Source organism: Rhinoderma darwinii, chromosome 2 (genome assembly GCF_050947455.1).
Source record: "Rhinoderma darwinii isolate aRhiDar2 chromosome 2, aRhiDar2.hap1, whole genome shotgun sequence".
In the NCBI taxonomy this organism is placed as follows: domain Eukaryota; kingdom Metazoa; phylum Chordata; class Amphibia; order Anura; family Rhinodermatidae; genus Rhinoderma; species Rhinoderma darwinii.
In genome coordinates, this window is record NC_134688.1 from 299,999,655 (window position 1) to 300,026,842 (window position 27,188).

Genomic DNA, 27,188 nt, shown 5'->3' on the forward strand with positions numbered 1-27,188 from the left:
GCACAGGCTATACCAGCCACCATCAAAGCGTAGCCTCACATTGACCTCTTCCGTGAGTCACAGTTAAAAAAATCTCCACGGAAGTCTGTTTTACAGTCCATGACGTCATCTTAAAGGGGGCGTGGTGTTTAACAGCGTGCTTCGGGAAGATGGCGGCGCCCTTGTCTCAGGAGCTGGAGAGTTTATTAAATCCACAGCCCCGGTTTTGGGATCCCGAAGATGATCCTGATGAAGGTACGAGGGGCGACATTTGGATTATATATAACTGTGCAAAAGAAAAGTGTACTTGTGGAAGCAGCGCAATAAAGCGGTTAGGCAGGGTGCGACCCACGTGTGCCTAAGTCCCTGTCTGTGTGACTTGTGATGGGTACAAACTTTTCCTCGTCGTCTGATCGTGTAGAGCTGCCCATGCAGTGATAAGTGTTTACTGGAGATACCTCAGATAATTTTTGTATATGACAAACCCAAACAAGCTCAGCCTTCCACACATCGCATACTTGGGGTAATATATTTTCTACCAAGTAATAATGCAATTTGCTATTCTGGCTTTTGTCTAATGCAGTGGTGCTCAACCTGGGAGCCTGTAGTGTAGCCCTAGATTTCATGGGAGCTGTGTACGTAGTGTTTAGGGGACACATGTCTCATCTACATTGTCGTTTTTTGTGGTCTATGGTTCCCCATATATTGATGCGCGTGTAACGTGTCCAAAGGGTGAGTAGTCGCTCGCAGAAACCAGTCAGGTCCCTGCTTTCTTTTTCTAAAGTCCCTCTGAAAATTGAGAGGTGGAATCTAATTGGTTGCCATGTGCAGCTACTTAATTTTTCGTTGATCAAAACTCCTGCAAATCTCCCAATGTGTGGTGGTGCTTATAGCCAAACTTGATTGAGAACATTCACATAAGCATAATATTCATGGCACTCACATAAGGGTCTGTTCAGAATGCCATTGAAGGGTTCTGGTATTTTAGACCGCAAGAATAGAACCTTATGCAGTGCTTTTCATGCATTAAAAAAATCCCACAGTCCCCGTGGAAATCTGACTGACCCCATTCTTAGGCCCCATGCACACGAACGTGCTTTTGCGGCCGCAATTCCCCCGAAAATCCACGGGAGAATTGCGGCCCCATTCATTTCTATGGGCCCATGCACCCGGCTGTGGTTTCCACGGTCCGTGCATGGCCCAGGAGCCCGGACCGCAGAAAGAACGGACATGTCTTATTACGGCCGAGTTCTGCGGTCCAGGTTCATAGGAAATAATGTATGCGGCCATGTGCACGACACACGATTTGCGCGCGGCTCGCAGGTGACATTCGCCAGCTGACCCGAAAATCACGGCCGTGTGCATGGCTACGGTCGTGTGCATGAGGCCTAAGTCAAGAAGATCTGTCAGAGTTTTGTTGGGATCCATGCAAAAAATAAAGGTCCATCATAGATGTCACAGCGGAAACCATGATGTTAATGTGAATATGATGAGGAACAGTTTCCCTGCATCACGTGCCAGCAACCACAGAAACCTACTGTTTCCTGCATTCTCATGCCCCTTAGGGTATATTCACACACTTATCAAAAAAGTCTGAAAAAACGGAACTGGTTTCAAGGGAAAACCGCTCCTGATTTTCAGCCGTTTTTTAAGCAATTCGCGTTTTTCACAGCCATTTTTGGAGCTGTTTTTCTATAGAGTCAATGAAAAACGTCTCGAGGTGACATGCATTTTTTCGTGGGCGTCTTTTTACGTGCCATTTTTTTTAAAAATCAGGTGTAAAAAATGCCCAGTCTTAACAGAACGCTGTATTTCCCATTGAAATGAATGGGCAGATGTTTGTAGGCGTTCTGCTTCCTTTTTTTTTTCAAGGTGTTTTTGAGGCGTGAATTCCTGAAAACACTACGTTTGCAGATACCCTTATACTCTACTATAGGGAGTAAGCCGGTCTTATACTAGGGATTGTAGTTGTCCGCAGCTACAGATTTAGACCAAGTGTTGCCTTTGGACGTCCCCCTTATCGTGACACGAAAGATCGTATAATATGCCAACCCAAGGCAGATGTTGGTGAAAAACGCAATACATTATGTTGGATATTTTGCTGCTCGGGTGTAGTCTGTCATATTTGAGAAATCTGCCATGACAAATCCGTGGCAAAGGCATGTGACAGAAGCAAATAGCCACACGTGTATCGTTCTTCACGCCAGCATTAATGGAGGTTTTTAATTGTTTTGTTTGCATTTTGGGCTATTCAGCTTCTTTTGTATATCTGTTTCCATATATCTATCTTTGCATGAAAGGTAAGCTCTTTGCTGCCCGCAGCTACAACTAGGGGAATCATGCTGCATATGTATTTATTATTGAGCTGTATAAATCTGTATGCATTCGATTTCTAATCTCCACCTACTGGCCGCTGCAGGCAGACAGACTTATCAATTAAATGGCGCCTATAATTTAAATAAACTTATGACGTGATAAAGTTCATATTGTTCGGAATCTGAGAGCCACAGCTATCACTAGAACTAAGGAGCGGAAGCACTATTCGACTCTTATTGGGTAAGTTCACACAGGGTGGATATGCTGCGTAAAGGTACACATCGTATCCGCCATGTTGCCTGCAGGGAATTCCGGACGAAAAACCCCACCAAATTGTGGTGCAGTTTTTCGCCTGGAATGTCTGCTGTGGAAATCATGCAATGAAAAAAAAAAACCCCGCTATACTTACCATGGCGACGCGTTGCTCCGACATCCTGACGTTCTGCAGCCCTGGGATGATGTTTAAATCATAGGCTGCAGAGGTCACATGGGATGAAACGTCATCCCAGGAGGTCGACCGGGGCAAAGAAGCACAGAACTCTGGGTAAGTATAAGATTTTTTTTCCCCTGAGTTGCGATTTTTGCGGCAGTATCGCAGCTTTTCCACCACAAAAATTGCAACATCTGCTATTTGTTGCGGCTTTGCCTCCCATTGAAGTCCGCAAAAAAGCAGCGATTACGCAAATATAATTGGCACGCTGCGGATTAAACAACCACCGCAGGTCAATTTTTGAGCATTTTTTTTCCGCTTATCATTTACGCGGCATGTGGATGAGATTTCTTCAAATCTGACCCACTCTGCTTCTACTGTATTATGCTGCAGATTTTCTGCAACAAAATACGTTGCTGAAAAATGGCAGTACTTTCGTAACGTGTAGACTCGAAGCAGAACGAGACTGTTCTCCAAGAAGAGCCGAAAAATGTTCATTTTGCAGAGAATGTTGCCGTTTCAAAATATCCTTTTTATTAATATTGCACACCTGATAACAGCAGTAAAAGATATTGGTAGTATTGTCTGCCTGTGTCTGAGAAACGGAAATTAGCGCACTTATATTATAGTCTAAAAACTATTTTAGGTCGGACCTGGCGTTTTCTGTCACCAGGAAAAGTGGAATAAATCTTTGATAATTGAGTCGCGCTTAGGGTGATTCTGAAACCCTCTCTACTTTTCTAGAAAAAATGGTTCAGAAGCTTCAAAAATATAATGTTCGTCCCAAATGCCAGCCTTTTCAATGAGTTTAGACCAGAAAACATCTTTTTATGTTTCTTAGGGGCAATAGCTGGTCTTTCGGGCTTTTTCACATTGTTAGTAGCTACGAATAGTAGTAAGCAATATGGCAGCGCTTGTGGAAATTAAGGACGACAAGTTTTCTAAGGCCTCGTTCACATCAGCGTCGGTTCTGTTCAACCTTTCCGTTGGAGAAACCCATGAACGGAAAGACAAATGGAAGCCATTGCTTCATAGTTACATAGTTAGTACGGCTGAAAAAAGACACATGTCCATCAAGTTCAACCAAAGGAAGGGAAAAGGGAAGGAAAAATTTCTACACATAGGAGCTAATATTTTTTTGTTCTAGGAAATTATCTAACCCTTTTTTAAAGCCATCTACTGTCCCTGCTGTGACCAGCTCCTGCGGTAGGCTATTCCATAAATTCACCGTTCTTACTGTAAAGAAGCCTTGTCGCCTCTGCAGGTTGAACCTTTTTGTCTCCAGACGGAGGGAGTGCCCCCTTGTTTTTTGAGGTGGTTTTACAAGGAAAAGGATTTCACCATATTTTTTGTATGTGCCATTAATATATTTATATAAGTTAATCATGTCCCCCCTTAGTCGTCTTTTTTCAAGGCTAAATAGGTTTAATTCTTTCAATCTTCCCTAATATCTTAGATTCTCCATGCCCCTTATTAGCTTCGTTGCTCTTCTTTGTATTTTTTCCAACTCCAGGGCATCCTTTCTATGAACTGGAGCCCAGAACTGAACTGCATATTCTAGATGAGGCCTCACTAATGCTTTGTAAAGTGGCATTATTACATCCCTGTCCCGTGAGTCCATGCCTCTTTTAATACACGACAATATCCTGCTGGCCTTTGAAGCAGCTGATTGACACTGCATGCTGTTATTGAGTTTATGATTTACAAGTACACCCAGATCCTTCTCAACAAGTGAATCCGCCAGTGTAGCTCCCCCTAGGACATATGATGCATGCAGGTTGTTGGTACCCAGATGCATAACTTTACATTTATCTACATTAAACTTCATCTGCCAAGTGGACGCCCAAACACTTAGTTTGTTTAAATCTGCCTGTAATTCATGAACATCTTCCATAGTCTGAACTATATTACATAGCTTGGTGTCATCTGCAAAAATAGAAATAGTGCTATTAATCCCTTCCTCTATATCATTAATAAATAAGTTGAATAATAGTGGTCCCAGCACTGAACCCTGGGGTACACCACTTATTACCGGGGACCATTCAGAGTAGGAATCATTGACCACAACTCTCTGGATACGGTCCTTGAGCCAATTCTCAATCCAATTACAAACTATATTTTCTAAACCTATAGTCCTTAATTTACCCATTAGGCGTCTATGGGGGACAGTGTCAAATGCCTTTGCAAAGTCCAAAAACACTAAATCCACAGCGGCCCCTCTGTCTAGACTTCTGCTCACCTCTTCATAAAAACAGATTAGGTTGGTTTGACAGCTTCTGTCCTTAGTAAAACTGTGCTGGCTGTCACTTATAATGCTATTTATTGTCACATAATCCTGTATATAGTCCCTCAATAGCCCCTCCATCGTGGGGAAAATGTTTGATGTTAAGCTTACTGGTCTATAATTACCCGGGGAAGACCTAGAGCCCTTTTTGAAAATAGGCACCACATTTGCCCTGCACCAGTCCCTTGGCACTATACCAGTCACTAGAGAATCTCTGAATATTATGAAAAGGGGGACAGAAATAACTGAACTAAGCTCTTTTAAGAATTCTAGGGTGTAACCCATCTGGTCCCGGGGCCTTGTGCACATTTATTTTATTTAATTTAGCTTGGACCATCTCTACATTCATCCAATTCAGTATATCAACTGATCTATTAACAGCACTGGCACCGGCTACATCAGCTGCTCTTTCTTCTGTTGTATATACAGAGCTAAAGAACCCATTTAGTAACTCTGCCTTCTCTTGATCCCCTGTGATCAACTCCCCATTACCATTATCTAGGGGTCCTACATGTTCAGACCTTGGCTTTTTAGCATTTATATACTTGAAGAATTTTTGGGGATTTGTTTTACTATCCTTGGCCACCTGCCTTTCATTTTGTATTTTTGCTGATTTTATTACATTTTTACAGATTTTATTAAGCTCTTTATATTTTACAAAGGCTACAGCTGTACCCTCAGATTTGTATTTTTTAAATGCCCTTTTTTTGTCATGTATTGCCCCTTTCACAGAAGGTGTAAGCCATGTGGGGTTTAATTTGAGTCGTTTATACTTATTACCTGTAGGAATAAATTTTGCACTATAATAACTCAAAGTAGATTTGAAAATCTCCCATTTATCATTTGTTCCATTATTTGACATTAGTTCTTCCCAGTCTATATCCTGAATTGCAGCCCTCATCCTGGGGAAATTGGCTTTCTTAAAATTAAATGTTTTTGCCCTCCCAGCCTGCGTTTGTTTTTTACAGTATAGGTAAAATGTAACTATATTGTGATCACTTTTACCGAGGTTTTCACGAACATTGACATTCCCAACAAGATCTGCATTATTAGAAATGACCAGATCCAACAGAGCTTCACCTCTAGTCGGGTCTTCCACAAACTGGCCCATAAAATTTTCCTGCAACAGGTTGAGGAAATGTCTCCCCTTTGCAGTTGAAGCCGAACCATGACACCAATTAATATCCCGGAAATTAACATCTCCCATTATCACTACAGTACCCGCCTGTGCAGCCCGCTCCATCTGTTTATATAGCTGAACTTCCATCTCCTCAGTTATATTGGGGGGTCTATAGATTACACCAAAAGTAATTTTTTCAGTGTTTACCTCCCTTTCTAGTTTCACCCACAAGGTTTCAACCTCCTCACAGTCTTCACCCACTATTGGCTCTTTCACACTCGCCTTCATATCACTTCTCACATACAGACATACACCACCACCTTTCCTATTTGTCCTGTCTTTACGAAAAAGTGTAAAACCCTGTAGATTTACAGCCCAGTCATGTGAAGACTCCAGCCATGTTTCAGCAACACCAACTATATCTATATTTTCTTCCAGTATCAAGGCCCATTTTGCTTGCTAGACTTCTGGCATTTGTGAACATACACTTTAACTTGCCTGTCAGTTTTTCACTTTTATTATCAGAAATGTGATTTGACATTAATCGGTCCTTTTTATTTACACTTATGTTTTGTAACGAAAGGATCTCCTTATCTTGTTGTTTATCCTCTCCCCACATTCTGTTTCTCCCCCCACCAATATAGTCTGACCCCTCTCTAACCTGGCTACCCCTTTTTTTTCTACATTGGCCTCCCTCCTCAGCCCTAGTTTAAATACTCCGCCACCCCAGCTAGAATTCTCTCCCCCAGCACAGCGGACCCCCTTCCATTTAGGTGCAAATCATCTGCAGAATACAGTTTGTACCCCAATGAAAAGTCAGCCCAGTGCTCCAGGAACCCAAATCCTTCTCCTCTACACCAAGACTTCAGCCATGCATTTAACTCCCTGAGCTCCCGCTGTCTTTCCTGTGATGCGCATGGCACAGGCAGTATTCCTGAGAATACAACCTTGGAGGTCCTTCCCTTCAGCTTGTAGCCTAGTTCTTTAAAATTATTCTTAAGGCTCCTCCACCTACCATTTATTCTGTCGTTGGTACCGACATGGACCACGACAGCTGGATCATCACCAGCCCCTCCCAGCAATTTGTCCACCCGTTCCACCACATGCCGAACCCTGGCACCAGGGAGACAGCAAACCATTCGGTTGAGGTGGTCTTGGCGACAAATAATTCTATCAGTCTTCCTGATTATAGAATCCCCTACGACTATCAATTGTCTTGGCTTACCTGCATTACCATCCCGCCAACTACTAGCTGGGCTGTTCTCCCGGCTGTTAGGGAGATCAGTATCCACTAGGGCTGCCATTTCTGAGACTGACACCCTCGCATCATCACCCAACTTGGCAATTTTGCCTGGAATGTCAGAAACCGGATCGGCCTTCCTTGTCTTTGACCCCTTTCTACTGCCCCTAACTACATTAACCCAGCTACTTACCTGATCCTGCTCACCCATGTCTTCACCCTCCAGTTGTAACCCACTAACTGCATGCTCTGTGAGCAGCAAGCTCCGTTCAAAATTGTCTATCCTCCTCAGTGTTGCTTCATTGATTTCAATGTTAATGCTTCTGTTGCAATTGGCTTCCATTTGTTTGTGTTCCGTAAGCTTTCTGTTCTTTTAGTGGAAAGAATAGCGTAGTCGACTACGCTATTGTTTCCGCAAAAAAAACCCTGATACATTACGGAACGGAGACAAACGGAAAGTAATTGCAATGGAAGCATTAACATTGAAATCAATGGTAATGCAAATGGAAGCTATGGGTTTCTCCAACGGAAAGGTCGAACGGAACCTGACACTGATGTGAACGAGGCCGAAGTAAAAAACAGGATGCAGAAAAGACAGTAAATGTGACGTATAAATATTTCCATTATAAGTTTTTTTTTTTGTTTTTACCCAAAAGCTATGTGCTTATATCTAATGCAGCGTGGCATTAATATAGAGGTTGCTAAACACTTGTGTTACAAAAAATGAATTGGATTTCGGCATATCTTTCATTCTGTCATTTTAATTTTTATATTTTTGTGTAAAATGGAGGTCTAGGTTTTCCAGACAGTGTGATTTGTTGGGGAGACAGCATGATGACCTAAATATCGTGCATCACAGTATTAGACAGTCTACAATGACAGATATGCACATGTTGCTGAGATTTGTAACCGCCGTGCAGACATAAGGTAGTAATCCAGCAAATCCTTGACAATTTGTTGTATTTTTTTTTTAATACACAATAGTATGCACACATTATCCTACGTGCGGATTTTACTTAGTGGTTATATATTCGACACACAACTGTTCATATTGTGTATGAATGCATAAGGCTTTGTTTACGTAATATAACCGTTCGCAAAACGTGAGTTGTTTTTTTAGATTCCACATGTAGTCAATTGACTTCTATTGAAAGAAAAAAAGTTAAATTACATTCTATTGAAATTTTATTGTGAAAAAAAATAAGAACATGACAATATCTATGTCAGAAGTATGTCGCAAAAGTAATTTGAACAGTAACGTCTGGTCATAATTAGGTTTAATTGAATGGTAGTGCTGGAAACTACTCAATATTAAAATGACTGATGGGTCTGCAGGGCTCTGGAGTCAGTTCTGGTTGGGGTTGGTAGAAATATAAATTGGAAATTATTATTATTATATAATCAAAGGGGTTATCCGGGTTCTTAAAATATTTTACTAGCGGCTCCAAATGTCCTGGAATTTAAAAAAAACAAAAAAAAAACAGTACTATTCTTTCTACTGGCGATCCTGCGCAGATGGTGCGTGGTGCTTTTCTGTTTACATTCAGAGTTTGACAGCTGTTGCGCGAATCACGCAGTTCGCACGGAAGTGCTTTCGTGCGACCTGTGTGGTTTTCACGCACCCATTGACTTCAATGGGTACGTGATGCGCGAACAGCGCACAAAGAAAGGACATAGCCTATTATAGGTGCGTACGACACGCGTGAAAAGCACGCGCGTCGCACGCACGTATATTACGCTCGTGTAAATGATGCCTAAGGCAGAGTCCCCAGGTAGCGAATTCTGTGCAGATATTCCGCAGCGTTTACAGTGGTGGCAAAGTGCATGAGATTTAGAAAATCTCATGCCCATGCTGCAGAAAAAAAGCAGCGTAAATGTTAATAAATTGACCAACCCGTGGAAACCCGGCCTAAGCCTACAGGGAAAAATGGCTGTGTGATGACCGTTTTAACGGCCGTCACACGGCTGTTTTCAGAACATTGTAGTTCTATGACTGTATTCACACGGCCATTTTTTTTAAAGGCCCATGAATATTGGCCATCAAAAAAAAGGACATGTCCTATTTTTGGCCGTTTTCACGGCCTAACAGCCCCCATAGAACTCAATGGATCCGTTTTTGTGTGTGTGTGTCGCTGTCTGCAGGGTGCGTTGTGTGTGTGTGTGGCGCTGTCTGCAGGGTGGGTTGTGTGTGTGTGGCGCTGTCTGCAGGGTGGGTTGTGTGTGTGTGGCGCTGTCTGCAGGGTGGGTTGTGTATGTGGCACTGTCTGCAAGGTGGGTTGTATGTGTAGCGCTGTCTGCAGGGTAGGGTGGGGTGTGTGTGTGTGTGGCGCCGTCTACAGGGTAGGTTGTGTGTGTGGCTCCGTCTACAGGGTAGGTTGTGTGTGTGGCGCCGTCTACAGGGTAAGTTGTGTGTGTGGCGCCGTCTACAGGGTAGGTTGTGTGTGTGGCGCCGTCTACAGGGTAGGTTGTGTGTGTGGCGCCGTCTATAGGGTAGGTTGTGTGTGTGGCGCCGTCTACAGGGTAGGTTGTGTGTGTGGCGCGGTCTACAGGGTAGGTTGTGTGTGTGGCGCCGTCTACAGGGTAGGTTGTGTGTGTGTGGCGCCGTCTACAGGGTAGGTTGTGTGTGTGTGGCGCCGTCTACAGGGTAGGTTGTGTGTGTGGCGCCGTCTACAGGGTAGGTTGTGTGTGTGGCGCCGTCTACAGGGTAGGTTGTGTGTGTGGCGCCGTCTACAGGGTAGGTTGTGTGTGTGGCGCCGTCTACAGGGTAGGTTGTGTGTGTGGCGCCGTCTACTGGGTAGGTTGTGTGTGTGGCGCCGTCTACAGGGTAGGTTGTGTGTGTGGCGCCGTCTACAGGGTTGGTTGTGTGTGTGGCGCCGTCTACAGGGTAGGTTGTGTGTGGGGCGCCGTCTACAGGGTAGGTTGTGTGTGGGGCGCCGTCTACAGGGTAGGTTGTGTGTGTGTGGCGCCGTCTACAGGGTAGGTTGTGTGTGTGGCGCCGTCTACAGGGTAGGTTGTGTGTGTGGCGCCGTCTACAGGGTAGGGTGTGTGTGTGGCGCCATTTACAGGGTAGGGTGTGTGTGTGGCGCCATCTACAGGGTAGGGTGTGTGTGTGGCGCCATCTACAGGGTAGGCTGTGTGTGTGGCGCCATCTACAGGGTAGGGTGTGTGTGTGGCGCCATCTACAGGGTAGGGTGTGTGTGTGTGGCGCCATCTACAGGGTAGGGTGTGTGTGTGTGGCGCCATCTACAGGGTAGGGTGTGTGTGTGTGGCGCCATCTACAGGGTAGGGTGTGTGTGTGTGGCGCCATCTACAGGGTAGGGTGTGTGTGTGTTTGGCGCCATCTACAGGGTAGTGTGTGTTTGGCGCCATCTACAGGGTAGTGTGTGTTTGGCGCCATCTACAGGGTAGGGTGTGTGTGTGTTGCGCCATCTACAGAGTAGGGTGTGTGTGTGTGGCGCCATCTACAGGGTAGGGTGTGTGTGTGTGGCACCATCTACAGGGTATTGTGTGTGTGGCGCCATCTACAGGGTAGTGTGTGTGTGTGTGTGTGTGTGGCGCCATCTACAGGGTAGTGTGTGTGTGTGTGTGTGTGTGTGTGTGTGTGTGTGTGTGTGTGTGGCGCTATCCAGATGGACACTGTTGTGTTTCCAGGGGGTTGGGACAGAAAAAAACCTCTGACAAATGAAAAACATCCGTTTTTTATAATGGCCATGAAAAGCGGATAGTAAACGGATGACAAATGGCCACTGACATCATAGCTACATAGGTTGAAAAAAAAAAACACAGGTCCATCAAGTATTTCCTCAATAAATTTACCAGTCATTCAATGCTTGATTAATTATAACCCTCAATGCCATTTGTCACTAAATAATCATCTAGACTTTTTTAAATTCTGACATAGTATCTGCCATCACTACCTCTTGGGGTAAAGCATTCCATACTCTGACTGTAAAGAAGCCTTTCCTATAGTGATGTCTGAAACGTCTTTCTTCCACACGCAATGGGGGTCCCCTGGTCCTTTGTAGAGTCCTTGGAAGGAACAGATCATGTGCTTGTTCTCTGTATTGACCACACATATACTTATACATGTTAATAAGATCCCCTCTAAGGCCTCATGCACACGACCGTATTTTTTCCCACCCGTAAATACTGACGTAAATACGGGTCCGGTGTCACACGTATTCGACCTGTTTTGCACCAGTATTTACGAACCCGTGCCCGTAAATATGGGTCCGGTGTCACCCGTATTTACAGGCACGTTTTTGGCGGCAAAATAGCACTGCACTAATCGGCAGCCCCTTCTCTCTCAGTGCAGGATAGAGAGAAGGGACAGCCCTTTCTGTAATAAAAGTTAAAGAAATTCATACTTACCCGGCCGTTGTCTTGGTGACGCGTCCCTCTCTTCACATCCAGCCCGACATCCCTGGATGACGCGGCAGTCCATGTGACCGCTGCAGCCTGTGATTGACCTGTGATTGGCTGCAGCGGTCACACGGCCTGAAACGTCATCCAGGACGTCGGGCCGGATGTCGAGAGGGACGCGTCACCAAGGCAACGGGCGGGAGACCGGACTGGAGGAAGCAGGAAGTTCTCGGTAAGTATGAAAGTCTTTTATTATTTTTTACAGGTTTATTCTGATCGGTAGTCACTGTCCAGGGTGCTGAAAGAGTTACTGCCGATCAGTTAACTCTTTCAGCTCCCTGGACAGTGACTATTTACTGACGTCGCTTAGCAACGCTGCCGTAATGACGGGTGCACACATGTAGCCACCCGTCATTACGAGAGCTCCATAGACTTCTATGGACTCTCCGTGCCGTTATTACGGCCTGAAATAGGACATGTTCTATCTTTTTCAACGGCACGGGCACCTTCCCGTGAGAAAACGGGAAGGCACCCGTCGCCAATAGAAGTCCATGAGTCCGTTATTACGGGTCGTAATTATGACCCGTAATAATGGGAGTTTTTACGATCGTGTGCATGAGGCCTAAGACGTCTTTTTTTTCCAAGCTGAACAAGCCCAATTGTTCTAGCCTTCCATTATAAGTGACACCTCCCATCCCATTTAATAATCTTGTTGCCCGCCTTTGAACCCTCTACAGTTCTCCTATGTCCTTTTTACAATGTGGAACCCAAAACTGAATTTATTATTCAAGATGTGGCCTTAGGCCCCACGCACACGAACTGATTTTTGCAGCCGCAATTCACCCACAAATCTGCGCGTGAATTGCGACCCCATTAATTTCAATGGGCCCATGCACACGACCGTGGTTTTCACGGTCCGTATGTGGCCCAGGAGCCTGGACCGCAAAAAGAACGGACATGTCTTATTACGGCCGTGTTTTGCAGTCCAGGCTCATAGAAGTTAATGCACACGATTTGCGGGTGACACTCTGCGGCCGTCCGACCCGAAAACCACGGCCGTGCACATGGCTACTGTCGTGTGCATGAGGCCTTAGGCTTTGTTTACATCTGCATCAGGGCTCCGTTCCGTCTGAGATTTCCGTCGGAACGGTGCCCAGACTGACACAAACGGAAACCATAGGTTTCCACTTCCATCACCATTGATTGATTTCAATGGTGACGGGTCCGTGATCTGGTGGAGCAAACAGAGACCTATGGTTTTTGTTTGTTTCAGTCATTGTCCCGTTCTGACAGAACGGGACCCTGACACAGATGTGAACGAAGCCTTACACAAACCATAAAGCAATATTCGTTATAAAAACAAAAAATAAAAAAAAGCCTAGTTTACGCCATGAATACTGCCCACGTGTAAACAAACACCATAAAGGCCCTGTTCACACTGAGTTTTTTGGAGCGGAAACCGCTCCGCAAAACGCCGGAAAATGCCTCCCATTGATTTCAATGGGAGTTGGACGAGTTTTTTTTACCGCGAGCAAAAAAAGTGTCGCGGTAATAAGAAGCGACATTACCCATCTTGAAGCGGTTTCCACCTCCAAAACCCAATCAGTCAGAAAGGGTAATAAAACACCTCGACGGGTGTTTTGACGAGTTTTTGTCAAACCACTGTGCAAAAAAACGTCTGGAGCAGTTTTTGCAGGAGGAATTTTCCTCCTACAAAAAACTGTGTGAACACAGCCAAAGACCGCTGCAGTGTCCACGCTGCATTGCTGGGGTAAAGAATAATGAGTACTTTTTTGTTTTTTTTTAATTCTAGGACATTTGTAGCCATAAGTAAAACAAATTGTAAGAACTCCGCCTCTTTTAATATTGTATTATTTATTTATCAAACGCATAGTAAAGGAAGGAATTTTGAGGCAGATTTTTCTGGCTGCAAAAAAACTCAATGCGGACAGGGCCAAATAGCATGCCGCTCCTTTCTTCTTTTTTTTTTTTTTTTTTACCGTGAGCGGCTAAAAACCTCCGGAAAAAATACCTCCGCCTCCCATTGAAATCAATAGGATGTGGTTTCATACTTCTTTTACCGCTGACTCCGATGCCGACTGGGCCATTATTGCATGTTTACTCCAATTGTATTCCAATATATATATATATATATATATATATATACACATACACACACACACACACACACACTTTTTAAGGTCTATCCAAGCAGCCTCATTTAGGGTTGCATGGTGCATCAAAACTTTGATACTGTGCACCCTCAAACGGTTCAATACCGTTATTTCATGTATTCAGATACTAGGGGGGGGGGGTGGTGTGTGTGTGTGTGTGTGTGTGTGTGTGTGTGTGTGTGTGTGTGTGTGTGTGTGTGTGTGTGTGTGTGTGTTCGTTCAGCATGATATGATGCGGACGGCACTGCATTAATGATTACTGGTGCTGAAGCTAGCGGACATGGCGGCTGACACCACCACTCATTAGTGCAGCGCCAGCCGCATCACCTTCTACTAAAATCGTGCACACATTTGTCAGGAGCGGGGCAATGGCTGTATTATACAGCCGCAGCCCCGCGGCGGAGGTCAGAGAAACCTCTCATCTCCGTCGTTATTCCCCTGAATGCTGCGATCAAAGCTGACCACAGCATTCAAGCGGTAAATGAGAAGGGGGGGGGGGGTGACCTTTAGATCGCATCACAGGGAATCCCTGTGACGCCTTCGAGCGACTTACCATATATGGCCAGACAGTCCAGTGTCCATTGAAGGACCCCAAGGCTGTCTAACCATATTTCCTGTTAGGGCATACTGAGGTATGTCTAAACAACTGCCTGTGTACTATCAGTACATAGATATATGCCAGTACATTAAAGTTTAAAAATAAAAAGTAAAAATAAAGTAATGTGAAATAAAAATATATTTTTTTGCAATGAACATTAAGTCTCAACACGTAAGATATACACACATTCGGTATCGTTGTGACCGTAATAAATTTCTAGCATAATTTATGATGTTTAGAAAAGAAAAACTGCTTTCTTTCACTATTAGTGTGAGGCACGAGGTATTATGAATTTTGAACCTCCGTCTGCCTCCCATTAATAGTAATTAACCCAATAATGTGCCTCATACATTAACCCAATGTTGTCCATTATGACAAACATGATGGGGTAATTCCTATTAATGTGAGGCACATGGAGATACAAAATTCATAATACCAGGTGCCTCACATCAGAAAATGGAAGAACTTCTTTTTTTTGGACAAAAGTATCGTTTTGGTATCGAGTATCGCAATACTACACGAAATATCGGTATCGAAGTCCAAATTCTGGTATCGTGACAACCCTAGCTTCATTATTTACATAATTGGGATAAAAAGCCTGATCTTACCATTTTATATCCGTAAATATTTACATTGTTTTTTTAATTATTATTCATAAACCGTTTATGAAGGAGCTGGAGTCGGACTGTGGGAAAATAGAGGGGTCAGAGTCGAAAGTTTGGCCACAGCTCTGGGGGGCTGCCTAAGTGTCGGGCATGTAAGAGGTGTCATGCAGTGTGTAATCTACCTCTTCCCTTTGAAATAAAAATGCATTGTCAGCCTGTCAAAACATGCGTGTTTGTCTAGGTTTGGGACATTTCTTATGTGTATGACCAACATAAAATCTGGAGATGTACTTTTAAGTGATCAGATCATGACAACCTGCTTATTTTTTTTTTCTTTAATGAGCACCATTATTGTAATTGTAGAGAAGAGGAATTATTATTATGGGACTGTGTCTAAGGCTCTGTTCACACTAGCGATGTTGCTTCTGTCCCTTACGAAGCCATGAGAGGTGTGACAAATGCGTTTTCAAACTAATCCCAAGGCTGTATTGACATTCTGCGGTTTAGCCGCGCTGCCAAAAACTAGACAAAAAAAAGCATGTGTTTTCATGTTATTTGCCGCGGTTTTGCCAATTGCGGTAAAACGCATGTGTTTCGTTGCGGTTTTCGGGCTCGCGGCAAAAAGCATGGCAGAATTGCACTATGTGAATACACCCTAAAAATCCTTATTTTAAATAATTTGACCTCTAATTGGGTTTCCATTAAGGTTCCTTTGTTTTTGACTACAAGAACGGTGCTGCATACGCTGTTCTTGCTATCAAAAACGCAGAAGCCATGATGGAATACAGCGCCACTGTAAACAAAGCCTAAACCATCTCTAGCCCATTAATACCGAAGGTATTTTAAACCTTAATGACCAAGCAATTTTTTACGTTTTCCATCGTCTCTAACTTGTTTTTTTTCTGTCGACATAGCTGTATAGGGGTTTTATTTTTTTTATTTTTTTTTTTATGACAAGTCGTATTTTTCTTATCGCACCATTTTGGGGTACATACAATTTATTGATTAACTTTTTATTAACTTTTTTTGGTGGGGTAGTGTAAAAAAAATGGAAATTTCACTATTCCTTTTTGCGTCTTAAATTTACACCTTTTACCGTGTGGTATAAATAACTTACACTTTATTCAGCGGGTCGTTACGATTGTGGCGATACTATATTTATATATATATATATATATATTTTTTTTTTACTACCTTTAGGGCTTATTCAGACGAACTGGATATACGTCCGTGCAATGTGCGTGACTTTCACGCGCGTCGCACAGACCTATATTACTCTATGGGACCGTGCAGACAGTTGCGTGATTTTTACGCAGCTTCATTCCGCTGCGAAAAACTCACGACATGTCCGTTCTTTGTGCGTATTTCGCGCATCACGCACCCATTGAAGTCAATGGGTGCGTGAAAATCACGCACACCACACGGAAGCGCTTCCGTGGGATGAGCGTGATTCGCGCAACAGCTGTCAAACTATGAATGTAAACAGAAAAGCACCACGTGCTTTTCTGTTTACAAACATCCAAACGGAGTGTCATAATGATGGCGGCATCATACGCTGATGACACACGGAGCTGTTAAGTGCCTTTTGCGCACGCAAAACGCCGCATTTTTTGCGGCCGCAAAATGCACACGCTCGTGTGAATCCGGCCTACACAGTAAAAACACTTAATTTAAAAAATAAAAAAAAATATTTGTTTTTGTGTCGCCACAAAAGTCATAACTTTTTTTTTTTTTTGCAGATGCAGCTGTATGAGGGCTTTTTTTTTTTTTTTTTTTTTTTGCGGGACGACTTGTAGTTTTTATTGGCATCATTTTAGAGTACATGCGACTTTTTGGTCGCTTTTTATCACATTTTTTTGAAGGCAGGATGAACAGAAAACAGCAATTCTGCCATTTGTTTTTCATTAAATTTTTTACACCGTGCAGGTTAAATAATGTAATTGTTTTATAGTTGGGGTCGTTACGGACGTGGCGATACCAAATATGTGTAACTTTTTGTAACTTTTAATTTTTTTTTTTTTAACTTTGGACTTTCATTATTTATTTAAAACTTTATTGAACTGTTAGAGGCTCTGTCACCAGATTAAAAATGCCCTATCTCCTACATCATTTTATCGGCACTGGAATGTAGTTAACAGCAGTGTTTTTTATTTTGAGAAACAATCTTTTTTCAGCAAGTTTATTACATGCAAATTAGTTTCTTAATGCCCAAGTGGGCGTTTTTTTACTTTTAACAAAGAGGGCATATTACAAAGAAGTGTATGGCGCTGACCAATCCGCATCATACACTTCTCTCTATTACACCCAAGCTTGTTTCACTGAACAGCGTGATCTCGCGAGACCACGCTGTGACGTCACTTCCGCCCACAGGTCCTTCATCCCTGCGTCTGAAGACTGAACATAGATCGTCTCCAGGCGTATGAGAAGTTACAGTCGTCGGATCTGCAGCAGCGGAGGAGGCAGCATCACACAGTGCAGGTAAGCATATAGAACTCCCTAGAGACGAAGGACCTGTGGGCGGAAGTGACGTGTCACGAGATCATGCTGTTCAGTGAAACAAGCTTGGGTGTAATAGAGAGAAGTGTATGATGCTGATTGGTCAGCGTCATACACTTCTTTGTAATACGCCCACTTGGTTAAAAGTTAAAAAAACGCCCACTTGGGCATTAAGAAACGAATTTGCATAAATGTAATAAAGGTCATAACTTGCTGAAGAAAGATCGTTTCTCAAAATAAAAAACTGCTGTTAACTACATTCCAGCGCCGATAAAATGATGTAGGAGATGGCGCATTTTTAATCTGGTGACAGAGCCTCTTTAACTTTTTTTTTTTTTTTAGTCCCACTAGGGGACTTTACTTTGCGATATTTTGATCACTTTTAGGGGGAGTTCAAAGGGAGTTTTTTTGTGGCCGAAAATGCCTCCAATTGATTTCAAGGCATTTTTTTCTTGCGAGTGGAAAAAACGACTCGTGGGAAAAAGGTACATGCCCTATCTTTGGGCGTTTACGCCTCTGACCTCCCATTGTCATCAATGGGAGGCAGAGAGTGCATATTTTGCAGCATTTTTTGCCCGCAATGCTCAGCGGCCGCGGGCGAAAAACGGCATGCAGGCAGAGCTAAATCTGCCTCAAAATTACAAATGGAATTTTGATGCAGATTTTCTGCCTGCAAAAAAAACTCTGTGTGAACCCAGCCTTATAATACTGCAATACTCCTGTATTGTATTGCCTGTCGGTGTAAAACTGACAGGCATCTGTTAGGCCATGACTCTGGCCTAACAGGCAATCACTAGAGGCAGACCAGGTGGCCTTTGTTAGGCCCCCGGCTGCCATAGAAACAATTGACACCCCACGATTGCATTGCAGGATGCCAGTGGGCTGAGAGAGGGGCCCCCTCCCTCTAAAGCTACTCAGATGTGGCGCTCGTTATTGAGCGCCGCATCTGAGGGGTTAAATATGATCGGAGACCACCGCTAGTGGTCTCCGATCGTTTCCCTGAAGCCCGAGGCTGTTCAACAGCCCGGGTTTCAGGAGCTCCCCGCCTGATGCGGAAAAAGCTCTTCTGAAGTGCTGCCGTGAAAAGGCGGCGCTTCAGAAGAACTACCCCAAATGGCCGCCGTAAAAAGGCTATACGGTGTTCGGTAAGGGATCAGAGAATATTTTTACCTATTTTGTATTTGTCACTTACGTGTATTTCCTAAACACTGTTCATTTATTTGTGTTTATTTAAATAACACTTTTTTGTGTTTTGTTTTTTTTTATTGTAGTTACTGCTGCTAAGGTTATCGACAAATTTGATGAAGGTGAAATTGATGACGATGCAGTAATACTAGGAAACTTAAAGAAAAGCACTGTAACCTTCCTATCTGATACCGATAAAAAGTACTTGGGGAAAGCTACATCTCGCAAAGACTTAAAAGCAGAATTGGGAGAGAACTCTCTTTCAGAAAATTCTGGTGAGTTTTAGTTTTGTGTTTTTTGTTGATTGTTTGCACTATGTGGACACACCTCCTAATTTATTGCTTTTCAGTCACACCAATGTCATACAGGTTCATGGTGTAAGTACTAAGCAAACTAAGACAAACTCATTTAGTGAAGCCCAACATTAGCTGAAACATGGAAAAAATAGGGTGTTAAATTCTTTGCCAGGATTTTTTCGGGAGCTTACCGAAATCAAATTACAGACTTGGGCCTCATTCACACGGCCGTGCTCGTAATCACGGCTGCGGCCGCATTTTCGGGGCGTTGTCCCATACAATGTATGGGAGCACGACCCGTAAAATACAAAAAGTAGGACGTTCTCCATAATTCATGGCACAGTTCAGCACAGACACCCTTCCGTAGCGATACAGAAAGGTGTCCGCGGCCAATAGAGCTGAACGGGTCCATGATTGCGGTCCACAATAACGGAGATTTTTTACGGTCGTGTACATGGGGCCTAACAAATGTTTGTTTTTCAGATTTTATTTTTTGGTCACGAATTTGTAGTCTCTAAATGAAGCTTTAATTTTTTGTATTTATTTTAGATGAAGATTTATCACTTGGGGAAGAGTATGATTACATTGCTGAACAATTAAGAAGTAATGAAGATGTTGTGACAGATGAAGAAGAGGCCAACTTTGAGGAAGAAAAAGGGGAGGAGGATGATGATGATGATGATGATGGGGGTATTTACAGCGCACAGCAGGATACTGATGAAGATGAAACTGCAGGAGAGAATGACGTAGAAGGATCAGAATTTCCAGATGATTCTGTACAGACATTCTCTAAAGGAAAGGTGTCAGCAGATGTTGCTAAAGGACAAGGAATTAAGAACCAAATAGGTGAGCCATCATTTTATCTTAAAGGGGTTGTCAAAGCATGGGGCAGTTTTTCATACGGATGACATATCCAAAGGGATAGGTCATCAGTATATGATCGATGGGGTTGCGACACCTGGACCCTGTACTGATCAGCAGTTCAGGCTGCCTCCAGGCACGAGAAGTTATGCAGTATTCGGTGCCGGAAGCAGATGGCTCCGGTCACTGTATAGCTGCCGTGCTGGTCTATTGCAGCGCTGCTCCTATTCAATTGAATAGGAGCAGAGCTGCAGCATGACCGCTGTGATGTGATCGGAGCCTTTTGCTTCCGGCACCGACCACTGCTTAAAGGGCTTATCCGGGGACCAAACAATAAAAAAAAAAATTGCTTTGCATTCATATTTTTATGTAAAAAGTCCTTTACTAATCGACTAAATTAAAAATTCGGTACTAAATGGTGCCGTTCAAATACGGTGAACTGTTCCCGTAAACCCCTGAAGTCACTGACCAAATGTCGGGAGCAGTGCTGGAGTCCCTGAGCAGTGCATCAGCTAGCGCTTTGCTCGAGACTCCAGCACTACTCCCGACATTTGGTCAGTGACTTCAGGGGTTTTCTATAGCTGTAGTTCCCGAGCAGAGCATCAGCTGATGCTCTGCTCGGGGAATCCAGCGATGGGAAACCCCTGAATTCACTGTCCATATATGGGCAGTGACGTCGGCAGCAGTAGTGGAGTCCCCGGGAGAGCTTCAGCTGATTCTCTGCCTGGGGACTCCCGTACTGCTGCCGACATCACTGTCCATATACTCCAGCAATGGGCAGTGTGATAGCCCCTTGCGGTCATGCCATTGATAACACATTTACACGAACAGCACAGGAAGCAAGCACTCAGTCACGTGGAGCCGTGTCAGCGTGTCATCATTATTAGAAAAGCTCCACGACATCGGGAACAGTTTACCGGGTTTGAACGGCACCATTTAGTGCCGAATTTTTGATTAAAGTCTATTAGTAAGTGACTTCTCTTTACATATTTTATTTTTTTTTAATCAAGTTTTTTTTTTTTTTTATTATCCATAAAAAATATATCTAAATTAAAAACAAGAAAAAAATCATATATATATATATATTATACACACATTTTATTCATATTCCACCATTCACAGTAAGTGGACACAGCACCCGTCCTACACCTTCCTGCTCAATGACCACTGCACAGGTCACAGACCATGCCTAGGAAACTCTCCCATAGAAGTCAATGAGTCCCCTCTTGTTCACAGGTTCCAATAGTCACATGTGGCTGCTGTATATAGCATATGTCTAAATGCTGTTAAATGGACATTAACTTAAAGCGTAACTAAACGTTTGATCAACTTTTTATTTTCTATTAGCATGTGTAATATAAATATATTTTGTAATATACTTTATTAATGAATTTGGTCTACTTTTTGTGTTGTGTTTTAAATGGCCACTCTGACACTTTTTTAGTACATTTTATTTCTTGTATTTCACCTGTTGCTAGCAGAAATCCGTACACTGTTTGAATGTATCGGTATACGGATTCTGCTGCCTATGAGTACAGGTGGGTGGTGGCCCCATCCGGACGTCAGATGTGCACGCCCCCATCGTGAGGTCAAGAAGGTCTCTATAAACTACACAGTTTTCTTTAGGCCTGGTTTACACTAGCGTGTGCATTTTGCGCACGCAAAAAACACGGCGTTTTACGTGCGCAAAAGGCACTTAACAGCTTCGTGTGTAATCACCATATGATGCGCGGCTGCGTGATTTCCACGCAGCCGCCATCATTATCACACTCTGTTTGGATGTTTGTAAACCGAAAAGCACGTTGTGCTTTTCTGTTTTCCTTCATCCTTTTCAGTGCTGTTGCGCGAATCACACTTGTCCCACGGAACTGCTTCAATGGGTGCGTGATGGGCGAACAACGCACAAATATAGGACATGTCGTGAGTTTTTCGCAGCGGACTCATGCTGCGCAAAACTCACGGACTGTCTGCACTGCCCCATAGACTAACATAGGTCCGTACAACACGCGTGAAAATCACGCGCGTTGCACGGACGTAATACACGTTTGTGTAAACAAGCCCTAAGTGTAACCTGCAGCAGCAGAGCGCATGGAAGAGACTGTGATGAGCTCTGCTGCTGTCCAGACTATAGTGTGTGTGAGAGGCGCTTCAGTAGCTGAAGCGCAGATCTGGCGCCCCCTCCCTGTCCACTGTGCTATAACCGGTAGTAGCAGAGCGCAGGGAGGACAATGACAGCTCTGCTACTGTCCGCACTATAGTGTGTGTGTGAGAGGCGCTCCAGTAGCAGATGCGCAGGTCTAGCGGCGGCTCCCTCGCTAGACCTGCGCTTCCGCTACTGGAGCGCCTCTCGCACACTATAGTCCGGACAGTAGCAGAGATGTCATTGTCCTCCCTGCGCTCTGCTACTGCCGGTTATCGCACAGTGGACGAGGGGACAGTGAGGGGGCTGTAAAGAACTTGCACATATAGCAGGTTACAATATTTCAAATTGTACTGCTATACGCCTTCCAAATAGCAACAGCTCCCGCAAACACTACAGTAGGTTATGAGATCTATAATGTGTGTGTGTGTGTGTGTGTGTATATATATATATATATATACATACATACATACACACACATACACACACACACACACACACACACACACACACACACACACACACACACACAAATATATATACATTTACAAAGTATATAGAAAGTATATACTTTGTATTCCCTGTGCCCCTTTAGTGTTCAAATAGACAGGCAGGAATAGTAAGTTAGTTAGCGTGATCATGAATTGTTAGTTAATTAAGTCATAGATTAACTATTTAGCGTAATTTTAATAAATTACACTAAATCTGGCACTTTTTTGATCAATTGTTTCTTTGTAATATAAAATATGTGTTGCATATGTAGTAAAAATATATATTTTTTGAAAGTGTTATTTGTTGCGAAAAAAAACCCTAAAAAAAGTTGTTATCCGAAGTAGTTCAGAAGTTATGACCGTTTAAAAGAATGTATGCCAATACTTTTACATTTAGGCCTGGTCATTGAGGCATCAATGACCCTTGGTCCTGAAAGGGTTAAGGGGTGTAGTTTCCCAAATGCTGTAATTTTTTGGGTGTTTCTACCGTTTTGGTTCCTCAGGGGCTTTGCAAATGCGACATGAGCCCCGAAAACCATTCAAGCTAAAGTGGAGCTCCAAAAGCCAAAGAGCACTCCTTCCCTTCTAAGCCCTGCCGTGGGTCCAAACAGCAGTTTATTGCCAAATATTACCGTGATCAGGAGAAATTGCTTTTCAAATGTTTTTTTTGTTGTTGTTTTTTTCTCCTTTATGTCTTGTAAAAAATGTATACGATTAAAATGTATTTTCTAATATATAATGCCCTCAAAGCCACTTCTGAACTGGTCCCTAAAAAAAATAGGTTTTGGAAATTTTCTTGAAAATGTGAGAAATTGCTGCTGTAGTTCTAAGCCTTGTAATGTCCTAGAAAAATAAGAGTGTTCAAAAAAACAATGCCAACATAAAGTAGAGAAATAGGAAGTGTTAATTAGTAACTATTTTGTATGGTATTACTATCTGTTTTACAAGCGGATACATTTAAATTTCACCAATGTTTGCAAATTTTCTCAATTTAGGTATTTTTCACAAATCACTTTTTTAAATTAATCGACCAAATTTTTCCACTAACCTAATATGTCACGAGAAAACAATTTTTAGAATCGTTTGGATGGGTAAAAGCATTCCAAAGTTATTACCACATAAAGTAACACGTCATATTTGAAAAAATCGTCTGTGTCCACAAGGCCAAAACAGGCGGTGTCCTTTAAAGGAGAGCTTTCACCTCCCCATACATGTGCAGCATAAAATAGGGAGGACTGCACAAACTCTGGGGCACTTTAAAAATGTTTCTACCTCCCTCCGTTATTTAGATATCGGTGCCATTATGTTTGGCACCCGATATTTAAATAATCCCCTGAACAGTCAATGGGGCGTGTACTGTCAAGGGTGCGTGTTACTATGGCTGTGACACTGTCCAATCAGATATGGACAGTTACAGCAAAAGCGAGGAGAGAGAGTGTGCGTGCGCACGCGCTCTCACTCTTTAACTTTGAAGATCAGTCTTCTGCCGAACTGGCAAGGGGGTGTGTCGCTGCTATGGACAGTGTTAAAAGAGCTGGGGAGCGCTTGCACTGTCCATAGCAGAGACATGTCCCTTTGCCAGTTCGGCAGAAGACTGATCTTCAAAGCTGAAGTGTGAGAGAGCCTGCACGTGTGCGCGTACACTCTCTCCTCACTTTTGATGTAACAATGTCCTTATCTGATTGTCACAGCCATAGTAACACGCCCCCTTGACATTACACGCCCCATTGACTGTTCAGGGGTTTATTTAAATATCGGGCGCCAAATATAACGGCACCGATCTCTAAATAACAGAGGGAGGTTGGGATTTTTTTAAAGTGGCAGAGTTTGTTCAGCCCTACCCATTACATGCTGCACTCAGCTGCACATTATATATATATAGCAGACAAAAAATGGCGACAGCACCCTGCGAACACTAATGCCACCTAAACCACTAAATATAAATAAATATGCACTAAAGCTAAATCTACTTACAAATAGGGAGGTTCTTAGTGCACATTTTGATCAAAAAGTGTTAGCCCACCTGCCACGACAAGGCGACCTCTGTAAGGTGGGAACCTACGCTGCACATACACCCAGAACTGGGACTAAGCCTACATGTATACCTGGGGATGGTAGGATCCAGCATTGAACTGATTAAAATCACCCAGGGCAGAATGGGAGGAGTGCAAGAACAACAAGTGGAGGCAGTCACTAACCCCACATATATGGATCACATAAACACAACAAAAAGTTGAACAGCACATTCCAACTAAATGATACAAAATGTATGCAGGTGCAAGAACACCTGTGACTGCAGAAATACAGCAGACAAAAAATGGCGACAGCACCCTGCGAACACTAATGCCACCTAAACCACTAAATATAAATAAATATGCACTGTCCATAGCAGAGACATGTCCCTTTGCCAGTTCGGCAGAAGACTGATCTTCAAAGCTGAAGTGTGAGAGAGCCTGCACGTGTGCGCGCACACTCTCTCCTCACTTTTGATGTAACAATGTCCTTATCTGATTGTCACAGCCATAGTAACACGCCCCCTTGACATTACACGCCCCATTGACTGTTCAGGGGTTTATTTAAATATCGGGCGCCAAATATAACGGCACCGATCTCTAAATAACAGAGGGAGGTTGGGATTTTTTTAAAGTGGCAGAGTTTGTTCAGCCCTACCCATTACATGCTGCACTCAGCTGCACATTATATATATATATATATATATATATATATATATATATATATAATTTGTCAAATTTCATTGCCCATACATTACATCAAAACAAAAAATGTATACATATTAGATGTCTACACGATCAAAATAACCTGACGAATTAATTTAACAGGGTATTTAGCTTGAAACATGAACAGGATAAAAAAAGATATAACTTATATAGATTTTCTACATTGTTTAAGTTCCGTTACTTTTTTCTACCCCCCCCCCCAAACAAAATCACGAAAAAAAAAAACCATACAATTTCTACCGCATAAAACAAGGCCTCATACGGCCACTTCAATGAAAAAATAAATAAGTGCTCTTGCTGCTGAAAGGCAAAAACTGAAAAAATTTAGCTTTTCTTTTCAGGCCTGGTTATTAACCCCTACCCACACGAGTAAGTAACTGTACATCGTTGCGGGAGGTTACTTCCCGCACGAGGACGTACAGTTACTGAGTTTTTTCCGGTACACACTGTCGGCGACAGTGTACACCGGAAACCGGGAGGTCAGCTGTCGCCGACAGCTGACACTCCACTCTTGCCGACCAGCGGTCCTTTGCCGCTGATTTCGGTGAATTAACCCCATAAATTCGGCGATCGGTTGCAATCGCCAAATTTTAGGGGTTTCTAGCATATCGGCAGACCCCGGTCCGAAATCGCAGGGTTTGCCGATAGTATGGCAAACAGAAGCCAAACAATGGCTTCTGGGTCTGCCATGGACGGAAGCCCATCAGGACCAACCTTCGGCTGGTCCTGATAGGCTTCTTGTCAGAGTGACAGGAAGTCACTGTGTCGTTCCCGATGCACACTGTTGGCGACAAGGTGTGCATCGGGAGCTGGGAGGTCAGCTGTCCCCGACAGCTGACACTCCAGTGTTGCCGATCAGCGGCTCATCGCCGCTGATTTCGGCAATCAACCCGATTTTAAATGTGCTCGATTGCGATCACCACATTTAGGAGGTTTGTAGCACATCAGCAGCCCCCATGAAATTGTGGGGGCTGCTGATGCTTGTGATGGCATCCGGAGGCCAGGCAACAGCCTCCGGGTCTGCCATGTATGGAAGCCTATGAGGACCCACCTCTGGCTGGCCCTCGTAGACTTACTGTAAGAGTGACTGTGACGTCACACTGACAGTTGGAATACGTTACACTACATAGGTAGTGTAATGTATTCTAGCAGCGATCAAAGCTGCAGGTAAAAAAAAGTACACATTTGGTATCGCCGTGTTCGTAAACGACCCAAACTATGTTATTTTTCCGCACGGTGAACGCCGCAAACTAAATGGAAAACTATATCAGCATCGCTATTTTTTGGTCACAACCCCTCCCAGAATATAGAATAAAAAGTAATCAAAAAGTCGCATTTAATCCAAAATAGTACCAATAAAAACTACAACCCGTCCCGCAAAAAGCAAGACCTCCCACAGCTTTTTTTGACGAAAAAATAAAGTTACAACTCAGAATAGGGTGTCTCAGAAAATAAATTATTTTATAGAAACGTCATTTTATTGTGCAAACGCTGCAAAGCGTAAAAAAAAACTACACATATGGTATCGCCGTAATCGGACCGACCGGCAGAATAAAGTGAAACGTCATTTATTGCTCACGATGACTGCCAAAATCGCTTTTTTTTTTGGTCACCTTCGCTCTAAAAAAGATCATTTGGGGTCAAAATGCTCACTATACTCCTAGATAAATTCCTTGAGGGGTGTAGTTTCCAAAATAGGGTCACTTTTGGGGGGTTTCCACTGTTTTGGTCCCTCCGGGGTGTTGCAAACCCGACATGGCACTGAAAACCAATCCAGCAAAATCTGCGCTCCAAAATCCAAAAGGCACTCCTTCCCTCCTGAGCCCTGCTGTGGGTCGAAACATTAGTTTATGACCACATATTAGGTATTGCT

General features: G+C 43.4%; 1 protein-coding gene across 1 annotated transcript in view; it reads left to right on the forward strand.

Annotated features, from left to right (window-relative positions):
• The first annotated feature begins 128 nt into the window (after window positions 1–128).
• The window catches only part of AATF (apoptosis antagonizing transcription factor), a 128,843-nt gene continuing 101,783 nt past the window's right edge, over window positions 129–27,188 (forward strand). The window contains exons 1-3 of the mRNA XM_075853499.1: window positions 129–234; window positions 18,876–19,064; window positions 19,635–19,931. Of these exons, the coding sequence (XP_075709614.1) occupies window positions 150–234; window positions 18,876–19,064; window positions 19,635–19,931 (571 nt within the window). The 5' untranslated portion in view covers window positions 129–149. The remainder of the gene's footprint in view (window positions 235–18,875; window positions 19,065–19,634; window positions 19,932–27,188) is intronic.